This window comes from Parasteatoda tepidariorum, chromosome 8, assembly GCF_982258835.1.
Source record: "Parasteatoda tepidariorum strain Cologne lab strain chromosome 8, Ptep-v5.0, whole genome shotgun sequence".
Taxonomy (NCBI): Eukaryota; Metazoa; Arthropoda; class Arachnida; order Araneae; family Theridiidae; genus Parasteatoda; species Parasteatoda tepidariorum.
The window spans coordinates 27803647-27825255 of record NC_141762.1 but is presented as its reverse complement, the minus strand read 5'-3'; the positions used below and the strand labels follow the sequence as shown (position 1 = coordinate 27825255).

At 26.9% G+C, this 21609-nt stretch overlaps 1 protein-coding gene across 2 annotated transcripts; it reads left to right on the top strand.

Annotated features, from left to right (window-relative positions):
- The first annotated feature begins 1560 nt into the window (after positions 1 to 1560).
- LOC107454573 (cilia- and flagella-associated protein 91) lies at positions 1561 to 17128 on the top strand. 2 transcript variants are annotated; one of them, XM_043040136.3, is made up of 9 exons: positions 1561 to 1792; positions 4042 to 4110; positions 7296 to 7534; positions 11067 to 11233; positions 12148 to 12316; positions 13319 to 13486; positions 14223 to 14351; positions 16168 to 16346; positions 16924 to 17128. In XM_043040136.3, the coding sequence occupies exons 1-9, from the start codon at positions 1773 to 1775 to the stop codon at positions 16990 to 16992; spliced, it is 1209 nt and encodes a 402-aa protein (XP_042896070.2). In that variant the 5' UTR covers positions 1561 to 1772; the 3' UTR covers positions 16993 to 17128. The 2 variants fall into 2 exon arrangements, with proteins under 2 accessions (XP_042896070.2, XP_042896071.2); XM_043040137.3 differs by lacking the exon at positions 11067 to 11233 and having other exon boundaries at positions 1611 to 1792; positions 7296 to 7488.
- The last annotated feature ends 4481 nt before the right edge of the window (positions 17129 to 21609 follow it).

Genomic DNA, 21609 nt, shown 5'->3' with positions numbered 1-21609 from the left:
CAGCATTCTTTTTGTGAATATCGTGTTGACGATGTCGATCGATATTCTACAACGTTTCTAAATCCTGTAAGATAGATCGACATTCCACTGCGTTTTTTAAAATATCGAACAGTATTAAAAATAGAGTTCATTTTTATGTTGCACAATATTTCGCTGCGTACGATGTTCGAAGCTGTGTTTTTTGTTTTTTTTTTTTTTTTGATACTTGGGGGTAGAAGTATTTTTGATTTTTTTGTCCTTCCATTTTCAGGTTTTATTAGCCATTTAGTTTGAAGTATTTGGCATACGAGGACCCGGTTTGGACAATCAAAAGTTAATTTTATGCTTATTATGCCGCAACTGTACGCATCGCAACTGTAAACTGTACGCAACTGTAAACATGCAATACTTCATCTTTGCAATAATGAATTAATTCATCATTGCATTCATCTTTGCAATGATGAATTAATGCATCATTGCATGATGAATTAATTCATCATTGCAAAGATGAAGCATCATTAAGAGTAGAAATATATATTTTTAAATTTTTTTTGGGAGAAGAATTAATTTGTAGGGGGTTATTAATATAAAGCAAATTAATTACGCCAATTTTAGGTATCGAAATGGGCTATAGGTGGCGTAGAGCAGAACTCTTTACCTATGGCAACACTTCACATGCTTTCACCATTAGCATGGGATTGGAAGGATGTATTTCAGTTCCTCTCTTGATTTTCAAATAGATTAAAAACTTTCAAGTTAGGACACTATACGGAACTGAAAACTACATAGAACATAGCTCTAAAAGAAAGCATTTTGAAAATTTTAAAAAATATTTGGGACAATTAATTACGAAAAATATTGAGAAGGGGTAAATGTCGTAGAACATTCCTATACAACTGAAAAGAGGAGAAAAGGAGTAGGGCCAAAAGCATAGGTCTTCTCTCCAGATGGCGTATTCGAGCGTTGCGATCGCGAATAGTCAAGAGTAATTAGTAAGAGTATTTTATTCCCTCGATCTTTCATACTAATTTCTAAATTTTTTCGAGAAAGTTTCTACTTAGTTCTACCATTTCTGTGAGACTCGTAAGATAACAAAAACTAACAATTCCCGAAATAATTAAAATATGCCAATGTTGCTGCTGTAGTTCATTTACGTCGCACAAGAACTGCACAATGGGCTATTGGCGACGGTCTGGGAAACATCCCTGAGGATGATCCGAAGACATGCCATCACAATTTTGATCCTCTGCAGAGGGGATGGCACCCCCGCTTCGGTAGCCCAACGACCTGCGCGCGAAGTCGAGCACTTTACGGTAGCACAGTTTAACGAGGACCAATACCACACACCCTTGGTCCCTACGCAGAGTGATCCAAGTTTGTTACCCACCCGCACACTGACCGCAGCCAGTGATGCTTGACTTCGGTGATCTACTGGGAACCGTGTCTCAATGATCAGTACACTGGGGGACAATATGCCTATGAAGCCCGACGTAGCCAAAGCTAGAGAACATGAAACAACACCAGTTAAGGTAAATTCACCAATCAAGTTCTCTTTCGCATTTCCAAATTCTTATGCAGTGAGAATTACTAAAATAATTTAAGCTTTATTTAAACAATGCGTGGCAACATTGCCCCGGTTAAACCGAAGTTTTCCGTTTTGTGTTTTGTTTTAAAAATATTCTTGCCTTTAGTTCACTAATAGTCTTTGGTAATTCTGAACTTATAACTTAAGATGTATTTCAGAAACTTCGAAATGAAATACGACCGATTATATTGTAACTACGAGTAAAAGCATGGAAGAAGAAATTTCTGGGTTTGATTAATTTCTTTTTAAGTAAAGATATTATACTGTATCTATGTTTTATATCTATTAAAATTTGACACTTTACGAGGCAAATTACACAACTAAACTACCGTATACACCGGTGTATAAGTCGACCCCCTATTTTTGATTACGAAATACCGAAATTACTGGTATGTTGAGAGCATAATTCGATCATTGAAAAAAAAACAACAACTTAGTATGTAAATTTCTAAAGTTTGAAGAAAATAAGGGATAATTTCCGTAAAGGGATGTCTACAAAATTGTTCCAAGTTAAGAATATTTCGCATCAAAAACTGGCAATTTTAGTCTGGTCCTGTATAATTCGCGTGTCAAAAAATACTAGACGCGTAGCAAAATGGTAATTCAAATGGTATTTTAAAATCTTCCAAAAAGGGGATGGGGTAAAGATGATTTTTGTTGAACTCTGCAGATAAGCATGGAATAGAATCCAGGGTGTTATTTGAAGCAGATGTTGTTGCTTTATTGTATGTTTTAAATACTCTTGAACAAATTATCATAACGTTTGTTTTTCTTCATTTTTTTTCCTGAACGTAATTTAAAGTATTATTTCGAAAAAAAACCCCTTTAAATGTGAGAAACATATTATGAAAGAAAATACAAAATTACTTGCAGTCAACATATAGAATATAGTTTTTGAAAGGAGTAAATTGATACTCAGTTATGAATCTCTTTGTTTATACTGCATCGATAATTCACAATCAACGAATGTCCGATTTTATTACCAGTGTAGAAGTAGACCCCCTGATTTTTGTGAAATTTTAGAGAATTGAAAAGTCTACTTATTCACCCGGATATATGGTAATAAGTTTTTAATTCAATATTTATTAATTTGTTTAGTGTACAACATGGAGCTTTTAGAGCTCATTCCAAATTCTTCCAATATTTGAAAAGTAAACATTTGTATGACTGTCGCCTTTTCAACTGAGCCAGTTAATAATTTACATGTGACATCATTATTCTTATTTTAATAATAATTCTTTCATCAATATTTTAAATAATTCTATCAAAAAAACTAACTACAATGGAAGAAGTTAACATCTTAAAGAATAATAAATTACTATTCACAATTATTCGATACTTACGGAACATATTTACTGAATCTGGTTTGATTGTTCTATTTAAAATGCACCAATCATATTCTCAATTTCTAAATGCATTTTTCAATGAATTTTTATTTTAATGAAAAAGTTTCAACAAAAAATACTGTCAGTGCAGTGTTAGAAAATATTTTTTATTAAAGTGAAAAGTCAGTTTTTAAAACATTATAATTCAATACATAATTGTTCATTTGTAACAAAAAGGGAAAGATAGAATATCTCAACTCTTTTTTTTAAGATTAAAACTGATTAGTAAACTTATTTGTCTGTTTTTGAATGGTATTCTCAAATCACTTAGGAGCAAACTCAAAAATTTTAAGTCAGAGAACTGATCTATTGTATTCAAACTATGATTAATAGCATAGAATATGAAATTTCAGGGTTTGTAATATTTTTATTGTAACAAAGATGTATATTTTATGTTTTTAAAAATTGACCCTTTATTCTTTTTAAAGGTGACTTAACACAAATTAGATGATTAAACTAAACTAATAAGCTTTCAGTTCTATATTTGATAATTTTCAAACTATGAGCAATATCGTGCAAGAAAAAATTTCTGGGTTTGATTGCTTTTTTTTAAGTAAAGATTTTTATGCTGTTGTATTTATATTTTTTATGTATTAAAAACTAACATTTATTTTTATGAGTTGACATGTAAAAAATTAGACAGCTAAACTAATAAATTTTAATTTTATATTTAATGATTGAATTTAAATCACAAGTGATAGAAACAAGTTTTTTTTTTCGAACTATGAGATTTTTTTAAACTGAGATTTTTTTGCACTATATTTTATAAAATAAAAGTTGAAATTTTATTTTTATAGGCTGTAATGAAGGAAAAAGAAGTTTAAAATATGTATTTTTTATTTTAATATTAATATTCTCTTTTACTTATGTAAAATAATGCATTGCACTAACTAAATTAAACCCTTGCTTTGTCATAAGGATAATAAAAGCTCTGATATTTTTGATTTTTTACTTTTAAAAAGTTGTTCATGAAAAATTTTGTGTTGTCACCTGGAAAATATTTTTCATTTTTGAACTTATCTTATTTAATTTAACATATAAATTATTGTCTAAATATTAATTGTTGTTCTATAATTTTTTTTTCTTCTTCAGTTTTTCATATTTAGGAAGCAAAAGAGAGAGTTATGAAATTTCTTCGAATCTGCTTAAATACTGTCATAGGTGAGAGAATAACAAATTTTAAATTTGTTCTTTGTTGGTTATAAGTTATAGGAAAGATTTCTTTATCAATACACACATACATTTTGCTGATACATTTTGGCATCTTGCTGACTGCTGGAAGTGAGAAATTAATAAATGCATTTGAAAATGGGACAACCTCGAAAAGTAAAACTCGTATCTCAACCCCTGACAAGCTATAATAGGGGATATTTTTGTATGGGTAGGCTTTGCACCAACTGTCATTGCTAAAACACCAAAGAGTTTTTGTACTTGCAAAAAATTAAAATTTTTATGTTTATTCACTATACAATAATGGAAGAGACACTTTCAGTTTTAGACTTTTTTTTCGAAATTCTTAATAATTAGGAAAATGTTTTATAACCAGTGTTTTCATCATAGAAAAAAAAATGGGTGAGAATTTCTCACCCTTTCTCAAAAACAGGGTGAGATTTCAGAAAGTTAAGTGAGATTTCAAAAAACTTAAAAAACACAAATAGACATGGAAAAAAAAATCATTTCTTTTTTTATAATACATTTTTAATGTCTTCTATTTTTTAAAGCATTGAATATTCTTGCTGCATCATCATAGATGATTTTGCCTTTACTAGGTATTTGTCCATCTTACATTAGTGCATAAAAAATTTGAACGTCTTACATGAAGAAACCTAACCTACGGTAAAAACGTGGTTGCAGAGAAATGTGTTTTGAAAGGGGTTCCGTGGTTCGGTTGTGTTCTGTTGTTCGAAAAGGTTCTGAACAATACTGGTAAATAGGGAAGCTAGATAACGGAGCAAATGGTGAAAATAATGAGAGATCCAGGAAGAAAAGTGAAACGGATTTTATTCTAAATAGCGTAATTCGAAGCTTCTTCCAAAATGCGAGAAATTCGCGAAATTTGAAATTGATTTATAGAATGCGCGAATTTCTCGCAGTAATAATTTTTTAATGCGAGAAAAGAAAAAAATATGCGAGATTCTCGCGTTCTCGCGCTGTAGTGAAAACACTGATAACTAAAGAGTTGTTTAGGTCATGTGATTTCTCATACTTATCTATAAAGCTTAAAGCTTTTAGAGGTTTTAGGAACTGACAAAAAATTATGCACAAAAAAGAATGTTTTTGAACACCCTAAACTAGAAACTATATCAATAAGCTGGAATTTGTATTGTTATATGCAGTGATCGCATAGAATTTCCTTAACCTATCTTAAATATTAATAGATATATGGACATTTTTCTTAAAAAAACACCTTTTTTTTGGGTCCTACGTTTTCTTACTATAACTGTGAAAATATTCAATAAAATTAACCAAAATTTTTTAAAAATTTTATTTCATTAGATATGAGCATGTAAAGTTATCTTTTCCTACTACGCATGTCCAGAAAACATTTAGAATTTTTTTAAAAATATTTTTGTTGTGAATGTACTTTAAGTTAGGAAAAAAGTTCGATTTGAACAGCTTGAAAATATAAAAGTTTCTAGCAATTTTCTAAGAAGTTTTTGTGCATTTTTGCTTAAAAACTCTGAGTAATGGGTTTTCTGAAAATATCATTTGTATTATGAAACAAAAATTAATATAACAAATCATGGTATAAAATAAGTGTCTGGACGACAAAATGTGATAGTATAAAGAAAGAAAATGTGTAAAATAAAACATGCATTAATAGGGAATGATCCATAATACTGGTGTCATTTTTAATAAATCTTGTTTAAAACCTGAAACCACCTTTGTGAAAAACGTTTTACCATTCTAAGCTTCCTTTCAAAATTTACAAAAGCTACATTTTTATTATGGAATTTTGGGAAAATTATATTATATAATTATATGTATAATTATATGCATATTTTGGGAAAAATTTTTTAAATTTTCCAGATATTTAAATAAGATTTTTTTTTAAAGTTCACAACAAGATTATAAAAAAGATTTTTTTAAATATCTTCTGCACACACACAAAGTGTGAAAGGACTACTTAAACTACTCACATCTTGTAAATTTTTTTCAAACTTTAAAATCATATTTTTGTTATTTTTCAAACATTTTGTTTAATTTTACTGCAAATGTTTGCAGTTATAGTAAGAAAATAAGCTTTTTACAAAAATTACTATATATCTAAGTTTATGTAATTTTATGCAGTCATTGCATATAATAATCAAAGTAATCAATACAAGTTTATTGCTATATTTTCTGGTTTAAGATGTTCAAAACGCACTCTTTTTCGTTTGGGATTTATTGTCAGTCCCTTAAACTTCTTATAGCTTTAAATTAAATTGATTAATATGAAAAATTGCATGACCTATAAACCTCTAAAGCTTCAAAATTATTCTAGAAGTATTGCTTGAGAAGTTTGGAAAAAATGTCAAAAGTTGAAAGTGTTTCTTCCGTTATTGTAGGGTAGCATATGTAATACTTGTCTTATGGTTACTATAAATATACCCTATGAATTTGCCCCCTTTTGAGATTTTCTGTTTTGTTTTTCTTTTGCCACTGCTTGGTTGTTGTTAAAGCTTTTTTTTAAATATATATTATGTATGTGCATTGTGGTGTTGTTTAAAATTAGGTATATTTATTTTTAAATTCTGAGCTATACTAAATTAAGTCAGACCTGTGAATTAAACTGTTTGACATGTAACCTAATTTTAAGACTAACATTCATAAAATGATTAAAAAAAATTTATTAATTTAAAATCTATAATTTATTAATTTGGTTCATATCTACACAATTGATACAAATATTTTTTTTTATAAAAGGGTTTGGAGTTACATCAATCAAAAGACAATAATTTAGGGTTTTGTAGCCAAAAAAAATTTGGAACCGCGGCTCTCTTTTATGTTTAATATTTTCGTCTTGAAGCTCTTTATGTCTGCAGGGTGCAAAAGGCCACAATCTCTGCTCTACATCCTCCTCGTCAGCAAACTTTTTATTCTTAAGGCAACTATTGAAGTCCCATCTTATACCTCTCTTTTCGGCTTTAATTGTGGTATTCAAAACCCAGTCTAGAGCTTTGATAAATAGCTACCCAGAAGCTTAGTATACTATTCTACTTTATCTCACTTATTTGTTATAGTGTTATAATTACATAATGTTATTTTCTTTCTCTCTAGGTTCATGATAATGGAATTTATAGTTTTAGTTTTTTCAAATTTCAAGTACCAAGTAATTAATAACTAGCATACACTTTTCATTATAGGCCGGTTAAAACATTATTTAACCCTGGAGATGTAATAACTGATTCAGAAGATGAAACGCATGTCTGGGAAGCCTGTGGGAACATTGAATATGCTGAAGAAACATCCAAATTTGAAAGCAAAGAAACTCAAACAGATTACAGAGAGAGTGAGGCTCAGACTGATCCATGGGACCCTCCTTACAAGATAATTAAAGTTAATAAAGTACCTGAAGTACTTTCTTTAAAGGAGTTTTCTTACGGTATCTTATATTTAACTCAATTTTTTTAAAAAAAAATTTGTCATTGCATTCGTTTTTTTAATGTTTATTTATTGCTTGCTAATTAGTTAACTTAATAAATTAATGAATGTTTAGTTTTAGTTAGTATTGTCTCTTTTTTTTCTTTTCAAGATGAGATTGTTTTTATGCTCAATTAAGTTATATATTAGGTATCTTATCAGCATCTTATATTTAGCTCAAATATTGAGCTAAATATAAGATTATAAGATACCGATAAGAAAATTTGAGCTAAATATCTCATCGCTCAAAATTTTTTAAATTTTTTTTTCATTGCATTCCTTTTTTTTAGTGTTTATTTATTGCTTGCTAATTAGTTAATTTAATAAATTAATGAATATTTAGTTAGTATTGTCTCTTTTTTTTCTTCTTCAAGATGAGATTTTTTTTTATGCGCAATTAAGTTATATATTAGGTATGTTATCAGTATCTTATATTTAGCTCAAATATTGAGCTAAATTTAAGATACCGATAAGAAAATTTGAGCTAAATATCTCACGGTATCTTATATCAGGGTTCCCACGGTCCTTGAGAGTCCTTGAAAGTCCTTGAATTTTTTTTTGCTAAATTTAGGTCCTTGAAAGTGCTTGAGAAACGTCTTAGGTCCTTGAAAAACTTGATAGGTCCTTGAATTTGTCCAATACTGCCGGCGGCCCTTTTTATAAAACACCCGCAGATCTTTCTCGTTCTTTCTGTTTTGTTCCCGAGCTCTCTCACGTGGTTTTTAACGCCACCGTTTCTAACCGGACCTAGCGTCTTGGTGTCTGCCAAGCGCGCGGAGCACAGCAGACAATCAATGCGTTCGGGGCGAGACACCACTTCATCTTCTGTCGCATATGCTTAGATCTTTTTTCTTATCAAAACTGGAATACTCTCGAATTTCGTAACAATATGTACCTTGTAGTTTTCAATAAATTTGCCGTTTTACCATCCGCACTTGTCCTTACGTTTGCGTCATTTCAAAACTTTATTGTAAAGCGTATTCGCAAAGGCACGACTTCGTATTTGTGTTATGTAGTTTAGACTAGTTATGCCTGGGAAGTGCTATTTTAATCCCCAATGGATGGATAATCAAGCTTATAAAGAATGGATTTTATCGATGCCCGAAAAGAAGTTCAGAGCCAAGTACCGATTATACATGAAGGAGATCGATATCGCGAAAATGGAAGAATCTGCTCTGAAATCACACATGAAAGAAAGGTAAAACAAAAAAGCAGTCTCATGCCATGAGTTCTCTTTTTCCAAAGACATCAACATCTAATTCATCTGGTGTAAATACTCCTTCAACATCGTGTGCCCCATGTGAAACAGAAACTTTAGTGGCCGAGGTAACATTGTCTTCTTATCTGGTCAAAAGGAATGTGCTTGAGGCTGAAATTCTCTGGAGTCTGAAGTGCATCACTAGTAATTATTCATGTAACTCCTGTGAAGGGATTAGTAAATTATTCTCCAAAATGTTTGCTGATAGCTCTATAGCGAGACAATTTTTTTGTAGTGCCACAAAGTGAGCCTATTTGGGCTCCTTTGGATTGGCACTATACTTCAAAGGGATTCTTATAAATGAGCTGAAGAATGTTGATTGCTACACTGTACTCTTTGATGAGACGTTTCAGTCTCTACAATCTAAGCAGATGGACATTATGGTAAAGAATGGACATTATGGTAAGAATTGCACTAAGTATCTTACCTCCCAATTTATGGGTCATGGAACTGCAGAAAATATTTTGTCCTCTTTTTACAAATGCATGGATGATGATTAAAAGCTCTCTAAAATACTTCAATTATCCATGGATGGACCCTATGTCAATTGGAAATTCTATTAGAAGCTTCAGTGTGAATTAAAAGAGAAATATTCCCACCAGGTCATATTCATTGGCAATTGTGGATTACACATAACGAATAATGCTTTAAAGCATGGTGAAAATGGGATATGTTCCTTCTAATTTTTATTTTCGGAAAGAATTGTTGCTGCATAACATTTAGAGAAGGTTGTGTAAATTATGGATGAATAATTTCAGAAACGATGTTTAATAGAGGAGAGGAGGGGGTTATGGAATAGTCATGGAATATGGAATACCTAAGATTTAGCTCTGTCTTTCATGCAACCTTCACATGGAAATACACAGGATTAAAGGATTTCACCATTAACACCTCATTACCATTAGTTATAGATTGTGCTGAAAATGATTTTGTGAATTAATATGCAAAACCAGTAGGGTTGTTTTTAAAAAAATATAAATTTTAGTCCATAATACATATACTCTCTTCTCTCTATATAGGCAAGGCATTTAGGTATTATATTTGAAATTAATTTTTGCCACAACAAGCATTGTTGCTTCTAGTGAAATAGAAGAGAATATTTTTTAAAATTGGTCTTAGATTAAGGTCTTTGAAAATTTTGTTGAGGTCCTTGAAAAGTCCTGGAAAGTCCTTGAATTTCAATCTCATCATAGAGTGGGAACCCTGTATATTTTGCACAAATTTTTTTAACAAAAATTTGTCATTGCATTCCTTTTTTTAATGTTTATTTATTGCTTGCTAATTAGTTAATTTACTAAATTAATGCATGTTTAGTTAGTATTTGTTAATTTTTTTTTTTAAAGATTAGCTCTTTTTTTATGCGTAATTAAGTTATATATTAGGTGTAACGAATACTCCTCTTTCATACTTTTCAACACCATTTTAAGTCAATATTTTATTTGAGACAACTGTTTAAAACTAGATATTAATTTTAAGCTTATTTTATATCCTTCTAAGTTCTAATACTGGATAAATAAAGTGGTTGGGCGAAAATGTAAGTCTTATAATATGTTTATTTTTTGTGTTTTCTACCGCATCTCTGTAACTAATTGGATAATTTTTGCATCTATCTATAAATGTCTTTCGCCAAAAAATGATGGTATAAGAAAATAAATTTTTATAGTTATTTATTATTTTTCATTGTTAATTTAATAATGGTTAAAAAATCTTTAGTTGTAAGAGATGCAATTTTACATTTTGTTAAATTATATAATTTTTTATAAAACCAAATTTATATGTTATTTATTGAACATATTAAAAAAATAAGAGTTTTAAAAACTCATAAAATCCAAAATGTTAAAACAAAATTAAGGTTATCAAGCTTTCATCTGGTTTTCTTACTATATTTTCCTATTTTTAGTTGCTCCTCAGATTTTGAGGGCTAGAAATCCATTTTTTTAAAACCAATTTTTTTTTAAATAGAAAATATGTCTTTATGTTCAATTAATATAATATCATACTTAAATTATAATATGCTCTTATTTGCATATTTAAAGTTAGTCACTCAGGACAGTTAGGTTGCACTTTATTTTAAGATATTCAATAATTCGATCAAAATTTATTCAATGTAATTTGCTCTTTATTTTACTGGCATTCATTACATTGGATGTGATGTTCGCATAAAGAGTTATCAAATCCATGATACTCTTAAAATTCCAATAAATATAATAGTATTAATATAGCTTTTCCTCCTCAGGTAATGGTCTTCCAGCTACAAAATTAGAAGTTGATTTCATTATTCAGACTCGGGAAAATAATAAATTAACTCAAACTTTAGAAGGAGACGATAGTGAAAAGGCTTTCTTAAAAAGAAAGGAAATTTTGAAAGATCAGATTAAAACAAATTGGAACTATAAAGTTGCTGTATGATGTTTTCTATTTTCATAAAATGCACTTTGGTAATAGTATCACTGCCTAAGCACTTAATAAAATCATAAACAAAACTCTTGCTACTTTTTTGCAGTGTAGACACAAATAAAAATTTTGCTTTATTTACTTTATTATTATGTTTTTTTTTCTATAAAATGTTTTATAAAGCCTCTAGTGAATCCTCAAGCTGTAATGTTTAGTTCTAGATTTAGTTATGTGATTCTTCTGCATGACCATTAGCAATCTTTACTTTTAGAACTGCTTCCAATTAAGTGGCTTTATCTTGTGAATGCTTATTGCATCAGACAGTAATGAGTTATTAACTTAAGTTTTGTATTTAAAACAGATATTTAGAATCAGTTTCGTTTGTAATTTTACTTCTATCTTTCGATGATAGGTTCATTACAGAATATGTGCGACAATATACTTCCAGAAATAACATTTAAAAGCAAAACTGCCGTGAAATCTTTTTATATGCAGGGGTATATCAGCGAATTATGTTGCATCATCCTTTTTTTTAGGAATTTATAGATTTTAAGTTTATTTAATGCTATAAAATTCTTGTAACTGAAAATTTTAACACAATGATGTCATTGATTAATGAGTAAAATCAATAATAATTATCGCATTATGATTAACACATTTTTGTAGTGATAATATAAACAAAAAACTAATTACTATTAGCTATTTCTTAGTTTTGTGGATTTGCTTTTGAATCTAAAACTTCTTTGCATTGAAATTGAATTTTAGAAATTACAATTAAGCTATCAAGATCATAGAAAGAATGGTTAAATTTATAAGTTGTTAATTATTTTTGTTATTTTATTTAATAACTGAGTATTAAGTTTTTGTTTTATTTTATTCAGTTTCCAAAAACTTTTTATGTAAATGTATATATGCATTTTCAGATCGAAAATGAAATGCAACTAAAGAAACTGGAAGAAATTAAGTCTTCCCTGATGAATGAATTGAGTCAAAGATCTGAAAAGCGAGGATATATTTTAAAAAATATGTGGAATCGTAAAAAGGAAGAGATGAAAAAAAAGCACGACAAGTTAGAAGGAAAGCTTAGAAAAGGTATAATTTGTCAGTACTGTAAAATAGGTACAGCTGTGAAAACAGGGGTAGCATATTGTATACTTTACTAAACCCAAAAATAATTGTTTTTATAAATATTGAAAATTTTACTTAAATAAATTGTTTAAAATTTTTTTTATTGAATATATCGTGTTTTTTTTTTTTGAAAATTACAGTAATTTAAAAAATTGCTATAATTTAATAAAAGTATTGAATTTTTCTGTATGGAGTACTGATTTGAGGTTTGGTATATTGAGTTCTAAATTATTTCATTATGCTGCAATTAACTACTTTTATTTTCCTTACAATATTTCAATGTAAAACTTGTACAATAGTTTTTCTTGAAAATGTGCAATCACCAATTAAAACTTTTCAATCTTTTACTTTGGTTATTGAAGAGTAAAACTGAACTCTCCTTTTTTCGTAAATAAAATGAAAATGCTTATCAAAAATTACACATTCCTAAAGTAAAATATTCATACACCACGTTATTAAAAAAATAAATGAATAACTTTCTTAATTTTCCTCTATTAAATTTTCTACATATTTTATCAATTGATTCACCATTCTATAGATCATACTGTTTTCTCTTATTAAGCCAGCTGATCAAAAGCTAATGATTATATATTTCCTTCATACTTTTTTCTCCGTCAACAAATCAGGTTTTCTGAAAACAGTAATGAGAGAAAGACGTCTACAAAATCTGTAACACTGAATATTTAATCTTCTTTTAATTTGATATAAAACAGTTTTTTTTTTACTTTGATAAGAGATGTTTGTTTTGATGAAGTTAACTTTATTCTTATGGATTCTCTAATTGAAAATGAAAATGTTTTTTTGATTCTCTAGTTTTGTAAAAATTTCTAATAATGAACTAAAGTAGTTTTGAAATTATATGTCTAGATTATCAAAACTAGAATAATCTGTCTTAAATTAATTTTTTGCCTAAAGATTAAAAATTATAATTTTATCTTGTTCTTAAAATATGTGTCCCTATTATAGAAATAAATGCTATTGAACATCATCTACAGAATATGGAAGGTGACTCTACTAAAATCTATACTGAATCTGAAAATGTCGAAGATCCTTTTGTCAATGTTAAGAATTATATTTTAACTGAAGAGAACATGGATTACTTACAGAACAATTTCTCTCTCTCCAATTTTCAAGGTTTGTATAAAATTTTTTGCTTAAAAATATTTCATTTTATGGTGTTTTTAAAGATGTAGGAAGAACACATACAAATGTTTTCTATTAAATCATAACTTATTTTAATAATTTTTAAGTTTTGATTTTACAGCAGAAAAAAAAACATATAAACTCAAGACAAACAGCAAAGACAATTAATGAAAACAATTATCTAAGAAGGGTATGGCCGCTTAATTCTTTTGGTGCGTAGAGTCTTTACCTTCCCTGACTTCAGGGGTTTGATTTTCTATGCTGAAGGCTGTAGTCAGATTTCACTTTTTTCTATTACATGTGCATTGCAGATGTTTAATTTTTGAGGGTTACAGAATTGAAATACACAGCATTCTAGATTTCTGAATTTGACACGTAACAGAAAGTACTTTTTAAATTTTCATAACATTTGCAAAAAGATGAATTTCTTTTTCATTTTACTTTTAACGAGTTTAAATAGATGATGACTCAGGAAAATTTCTTAGTTTGTCTGAGGTATTGAGGAGGACTTAAAGTGATTTCTAATTATTGAAGAGGGTATACACTCCTGCTCCCGACAATGGTGTTTTAGTAATTCAGAATCTACTCAAATGTAAGATCCCTTGCGGTTTTTAGGCTAAGAAAAATCAATGAAAGATAAGTTAAATTAGTGAATAATTATTAATTATAAATTTAAATATTATTCTATGTATGTAGTACATTAATAGGTATTAATTTTCACACTTAGATCTGTTAACAATTAAAGACTGGCTGGAGAAAAAGCAAACTGTATTGAAGAACAAAGTGCCTCTTACTAGGTTAACCAGGAAAACACAAAGAGAGTCATTATCTGAAGAAGCTTACCAAAACTATTTAGGTGATTTATTAATTCTACTTATTTTAATTCCAGTAATTTATGAATTTCAAACACAAGTTATGCTTTTGAAAATTTATTATAACCTTTTGTTTATTAGTGTGCGGCTTTTTAAAGTGACAAAATTATTGTATTTGGCATGCAATTTATTGAAAGCATTTTAAGGCAGTTTCTTGATAAAAATTCCACTTGTACAATAGGTTAAAAAAAGATTTGTTGATGAATGATTTCTATAATGACATTTTGTTGATAAATATTAATTATTAACACATTGAAGTTCTTGGTTAAAGCAAGATTTATTACCTACTTTTTACCATATCAATACAATGCATTTTAAATGACAATTGATAGTTGTAATTATATATAGTGTAAAAATATTGAAGTTATACCTAATAGGCAAAATATTTGAACCTTACTCTTTGTAAAATTTTCTTACTAATACACTTTATATGTGTATATATATACAGTAGAGAACCAATTAACCAGGATGCTCGGGACCATCGCTATCCCGGATGTCTGAATTTTCCGGTTTTCTAGATCGACCAAAAGTGCCGTTAATCAATGTTTTATCAAACCCAAATTACAAGGAAAAAGTTAAACATATTTAAAAACGGGGAAAAAACGAAAAGATCTCCTAAATTTTAAAAAAAAATGGTTGAAAAATAACATTTAAAAGGATAAAAACATTTGCAAATTTAGACAAGAAAAACAAGTTTAAAAAATACAAAATTTGATATTTATTTTTTGATAATACTTGAAATCCCCAAATTAACTAATATAAAACAAAACTAATAATAAAAAAGCGCAATATATTTCATACCTAATTATACTGGGGGGGGGGAGGATGAAAAGAAAACTTGTTAATCTAAATAAAAACAACTTGAAAATTATGGAACGGAAATGATATTTAAAAAAAGGCACTAACATAAGTATTAAAACCTTGAAGAGACAGGATATTATAAGATGAAGGGAATTAAAAAAGAAATTAATGATAAAATTTATGAATGAAAAGAATTAATTTATTGAGTACTAAATTTATCCTTAAAAAAAAAAAAAAAAACGCAGTGGAATCAGAAAAACAGAATCAATAAAAAAAAAAACTACTATCTTTATAAAATAATCGCCTGCTTTTATTAACAAATAATTATATGCTTAAATTAATAAACAATCTTCTCCTTTTATTTTATTTTTTTATTAAAAGACTATTTTTAATAAAAGCAGATGTGATTGCACATCAAGAAAAACATGCTAATGATATCGCATTTCTAAGAAATCAGAATTTATTCAATAAAAAAATATTGTTTTGTTAATTGATGTCAAATAGATGAATATAACTGGTGATTAAATAATGCATTATAGGATATAATGAAACAATTCACCATAATAAATAACAAAACTGAGTAACTGAAGTGGATGATTTAAAATAAATATTCACAGAAAACTCTTTAATTCATTTAAAAATTGGTATAATTTGTATTTTCAAAAGACTACCAATGAGAGAAGAATTTGACACCATTGGATGATATACTTTAATTTGATTTATTAATGTTTCGATATAACTTATTTTTGATCTTAACCACAATATTATCTCTGGTTTAATTTAAATCTAACAGTTAATAAAACTAATACCAAGTTACTGCAAAATTGTGCAACTAATTATCACTATATCAGAGAAATTGTGTAAGTTGTAAGGTTTATTTTTTTATAGCATAGTCATTTTGCAAAATTCTTTTGTTAAAATTTATTTGAACTTCTTCGATATATTTCTGTTAATTCTATAGTTTTTACTGTTTATTATAAATGAATTTTTTATTTTTAGCTAAGAAGAGGACAAAAGTTCCCCCTAAGGTTTATCATGAAGATTTTCAACGGGAAGAAGTTCCACTACCAACTACGAAACCTGAAGATGTGGCTGAATTCATAGATCTAGATGAAAAGAAGATTGATATGGTTACAGTTTGGCAACAAGTTTTAAGAGGATTAGCTATTCAAAAGCAGGTAAATCAACTCATTATTCTTGTGCACTGTTTAAAAAAAAAATATTTTGCTTTCAGTTAACTTAATACAAATCCTTATTAAACACTTTTAAACAAAATTTTGTATAATGAATCAATCTCTAGAATTTTAATGACTCTTTCTTTAAGCATATTTTGTCATTAAATTTAACTATGTTAATGTGTATACCTAATTTTATCCCTTATTTGTATAGTTTTTTAAATAAATAAATAAAAAAACCCATTCTAATCAACATTTTTTCCCTTTAAAGTTGATCAAGAAACTTTATAAAGTGTAAAGTTTTTTCTTAATATTTATTTTTAAAATTTTTGTATCCTAAAAAATGTTTAATGATTGTGTACCAAGTTCTTTTAATGTCTTAGTTTCTCTTTTTTATTTGACTCCTAAATTTGAACTTTTAGTTTTTTATTCTCCTTTAATCTCCCTTTCAGCTGCCTTTTAAAGACTTTCTTTCCACTCCAAATGAAGTTTTTTTTGTGATTTAAGTTTTACTATTAAAACTGAAATATTCCTTTTATATGAACTCATATTTAATATTTTATGGTTATTAACCTTTCAGATGTTACATTTAATTGAAAAGCACAAAGAAGCAATTGATCTTTCTTTGTCTGAAGTCACTAAGGAATGAGATTATGTTTGCAACATCTAATTATGTTCAATAGTATTCTGGAACTTGATATGTGTGCTTTATTCAAAATTTTGTTATATATCTTGTAAGTTAATTGTATCCAAAATTTGTAAGAATAAAATATATTATATGTCTATTTTATTTTAGTAATTTCTGTAATTAAAATTTTTTTAATATTTTTTTTGATTTTTAGTAGTACCAAAGAGATTGCTGTATGATCTGGCATATTAATTTTTTAGAAAACAAGAACAATTGCACCCTCTCTGCCTAAACAGGCATACGTCAACAACAACACTATGCATAACTCTTGAGTCGATTTATTTATATGGTTCGAATGGTCTTTTTCACGGTTCTGCTTTTACAAGTTTTGAATTAAATTATTTTTTCTAGCCTAACCCAATAAAATAGACTCATTAATCTAAAATCATTTCACTATTTGTCCTTTTGTTTTAGTTGGAAAAAACATTTCGTTTACTTTTACTGCTTTCTTTTGATCAAAAATAGCTTTTCTTTCTTTTTAAAATTTTCCTATTTATTTTTCATTAATATTTCTTGATCCTTTCTTACAGAGTTAATTTTTAGATAAAAATTTTTATTTTAGAATTTTTTAAATAAAAAAGTTAATTTTTAGTAAATGAGCACAAAAATCATTTGAAATGGTTTTGAGAAAAATTAAATTTAAAATTATGACTTTTTTAAAATTACGTTTTACAGAAACTATGTGGGCCATTTTGTATGAATTTATTGAATTTTTCATATAAAATCATTAATATTAAATGATATGAATATTTGTGTTTAATTTTACACATTTTTGAAACAATAATAAAGTAAATGGTGAGAAAAGAAATAATTTTTTTATTAAATCAGGTTTTAACTATTTGTAATTTTTTAAAAATATTTCTGAGATATAACAAAATAAAAGTAAAATTAACTGTAAAGAATTTTAACTTCAATACAAATTTTTTCAGATTGCAGCTATCCCTCATAATTTAATCTGTCAAAGAAATGTTCTATTCTGAGAAAATATGTTTTTTGTGTCTTATTCATTACTTTAAATATCACAGCACAAATTAATTAGAAATATTTAAATCTTTAAGTTTGAAGCTCCAAATATTGAATTGAAATTTTGTGTGAAATCACTAGATCAAAAGTTACTACGAGGCTCTCTCTCTTTTTATTTACTGGTCTTCTGTATTTTTTGTTTTAAACAAACTTCAAGCTGAAGCAAAGTCACATAGAAAACAATGAAATTTTTTTCTTCTTTTTTCCATTTATTTTGCTCGAATAATTTAAATAAAAAATTATTTTATGCAGATAATGAAACTACCAAAAATAGTTACACGTATGAAAAACACCAAATAATTTAAAAAAATATTACTTTGCTGATAAAATTTGGATAAATTTTCAGATTCAAAAAATTTATTAAATTTTTATGACTCCATCAATCAACACTTTTAATCAGATTGATATGAGCATTAAGATTTATGGTTACCAATCTGAAAAAAAAATGTTGAAAACAGAACTGGACTTGGTTTATTAAAAGAATACATACATATTTTGACTGCTCAAAAGTTTAAGTTAATAATTAAAAAAAGTATAAATAATGTTAGATAATTAGAGAAATCAGATTAAGAAGACGCCATACCACGGAAGAAAATTTTCGTTGCAAATTATCTTACTCTAATTAATTTCTAATTTAAAATTTAAATCGTAGAAAAAATGAGTTCAGACAAACCTAGAGTAAGCCATGAAGTTTTAAATACTGAAAAGAAAATTTTAAAATATATGAATGGAAATAAATTATGAGATGATAACTTAGGATTACCTAATGGTAATCCTAGCTCTTCTAATAATAATAACTCTTCTAATAATTTGTTTACATTTTAATATTTTGAAGTATTATTTTTAGCAATTTAAACTTCATCACAAACTCTAGGTTTGACTGAACTTACTTTTTCTTTCTTTTAAATTAGTATAATGAAGGGGAAAGAGAATTTGTAATGAAAATTTTCTTCCGCGGTATGGCCTCCTCTGAAGTTTTTATAGTAAAGTTTAAATTTTTGTTGTTATAAATTTTGCAACTTAAAATTTAAAAAAATTGTCATGAGCATTAATAATCATAGATATTTGATTTTAAGTTAAGAGTTGTTGATGTTTTGCTTTCTTATTTTGGTATTGTACATGAACAAAATTAGTCGCAAGGAAAAAATCTTCTGAATGGTTTTTAATATTGTTTAAGAATAAAAATATCTGATGATTAAAATTTGTAACCTTAAAATCAGAAGTTTTTGAGGAAGAAAAAACTTGGCAAGTTTAAATCAAATGTAATAAATTACAATATCATAATTGTCGTAAACATTGCAAATTTCTTTTCACTTAACTCATTAAATTTCTTATTTTCTGATACAGATCTTAGTATTCCTTAACAATTAACCTCATAATGTATTTTTAAAAGATGAAGTAAAAAATATAAACCTTCTGTATCTCATAGGTAATAATTATAATTTTTTTAAACAAATTATTTCATTCTCCAAATAGTCGCCATTTAGAAAATATAAAATTAATAAGACACAGTCTAGATTCGATGAAAATCAAGGTAATCAAATATTACTTTTGTTTTTGTATTTGTTGCTAGTTTTCTTGAAGTAATTCTTTAGTTAAATGTTTTCTTTCATTCAATTATGTAACAAATAATACTAGTAATAGTAATAATAATAAAACTATCTGATAACTGCAAAATATATGTCCTAACATATTTTAAGCACAAGTATACAAATTCTTATATTACGCTAAATTATTTCACTATAATTTCATAGGTTAACACCTTAAATTAATCAATTCCTGAAAATTAAAGATTTAAAAAATTCTTCCAAATTATTTATAATTTTATTTCCCGTAACTCCGTAACCAACCATTGGGATAAAAAAGAAGTACGTTCCAAAATTATTAGGTACTTTAAAAAACAATTCTTTGTAAAACATATTCAAAATTTTATCATTAAAAAAAATCATCCATCATTTTTTCTAAAAAATATCATACTATTATAGGTTTTTTTAATATTAAGTTTTCTGGTGATAAATAATTTTTTATTGCACTTACAATTAGTTAAAAAATTATATTATTAATGAAAATTATTGTTTTATAATATGAAATGAGTAAAATGCTCATCCATTCTTTTAATATTTGCCTTCTATTATTACTCTTTTTATCTACAGAAATAAAAGAGCACAAGCGGGCTATATTTATTTGTATATAATAATTAACATTTCTCAAACGTAACCATTTTTTTTTTTTTATAAGGCAAAGTTTTTTAAATAAATAAATAACTTCTTTTTTTTCTTCTAATTGACAATCTTTCTTTGTATAAGCAACAATTTGTTATTAAAGAACTTAACAAATATTTCCTGGTTTGTATTAATGTTCGTAGTGCAAAGAAACTAAACAAGTAATATTTTTTCGGTTGAAAAATAAATAATTTTAATCTTAATTCAATTAATACGATGTAATTATATAATTCTTTGTAATTATAAAATAGCGATATTTTGAACGAACCCCAACTAACGTCTCAATTAATTAAAAAAGAAAGAAAAGTTGCTCTTTGTTCAAATGATAAGACGTAAAAATGAAAACGTCTAAATAAATTTCATAATCTTAAATAAAGGGGGTGGAGAAAAATGGAAAGAAGAGGATTTATAAAACTTTTTCTTTTCTTAAAAGAAAAAAAAAAAAAAAAAAAAGAAAAGAAAGAAAAGGAGAAAGTTAACAGAATTCTTGGAAAAAGATAATATTAAAGAAATTAATTTTTTTAATTTTGAAAATTACTTGCTCAAGATTTTTTTTATTTTGACTTCTTTTTTCTTGAAATACTTTATACCAACATTATTAATTTTCGTCAATAACGAATAGTAATTTGAAATTTTAAATCGGAAAATCTCTTATGTATTTTGACTTATATTTTTTCAAGCCTTAAAGCAATATTTTGAAATTGTTAAAATAGTTTTTATTTCCCCCATCAAGACACAATTTTCGAACCTGCGAAATTTTATTGATTATGAATTTTTTCATAATCAAACATCATAAACAAGATTTTTATCGAAGTTTTATTTCATAAATACCGATTCAGAAGATTCGAAATGCAACAATGAAAGTCAAATAATTTTTTTAAAGGCAGGATGAAAAATATTGAATAATATTTTAAATGTTATCAATTCTGACTATTTCCGAAGATTAAGAAGTTAAAAAATTAAATAAAAAGTACCAGCAAAAATTTTAGTATTTTTTTTTAACATAATTTTGAGCTGCAAAAATAGAGAAGAGAATTAAATGATTTAAAAAAATAAATTAATAAAAAAATGCTGATGGTTAAAGAAACAAACTTTATTTAAACAGTAAAGTTTGTTTCTTTAACCATCAGCATTTTTTTGCTGGAGATGAAAAGTTTAAATTAAATGGGGTTTAAGAAATTCATATTTTTTCATACAAAAACATTATTTAAGTTGATGTCTATTAAATAATATTACACCATTAATCACACTTTTATAAGAATTATTAAAAGAAAGCGGATTTTTTTGGTTATGCAGACGAAAAGAAAAACATTGAATCAATTATACAAATTTC

Coding starts and splice junctions, on each gene's coding strand:
- LOC107454573 (XM_043040136.3), top strand. CDS start 1,773: ATGGAAGAAGAAATTTCTGG. Junction 11,234..12,147: donor ATTGGAACTATAAAGTTGCT/GTATGATGTTTT, acceptor ATGCATTTTCAG/ATCGAAAATGAAATGCAACT. Junction 14,352..16,167: donor AGCTTACCAAAACTATTTAG/GTGATTTATTAA, acceptor TTTTATTTTTAG/CTAAGAAGAGGACAAAAGTT.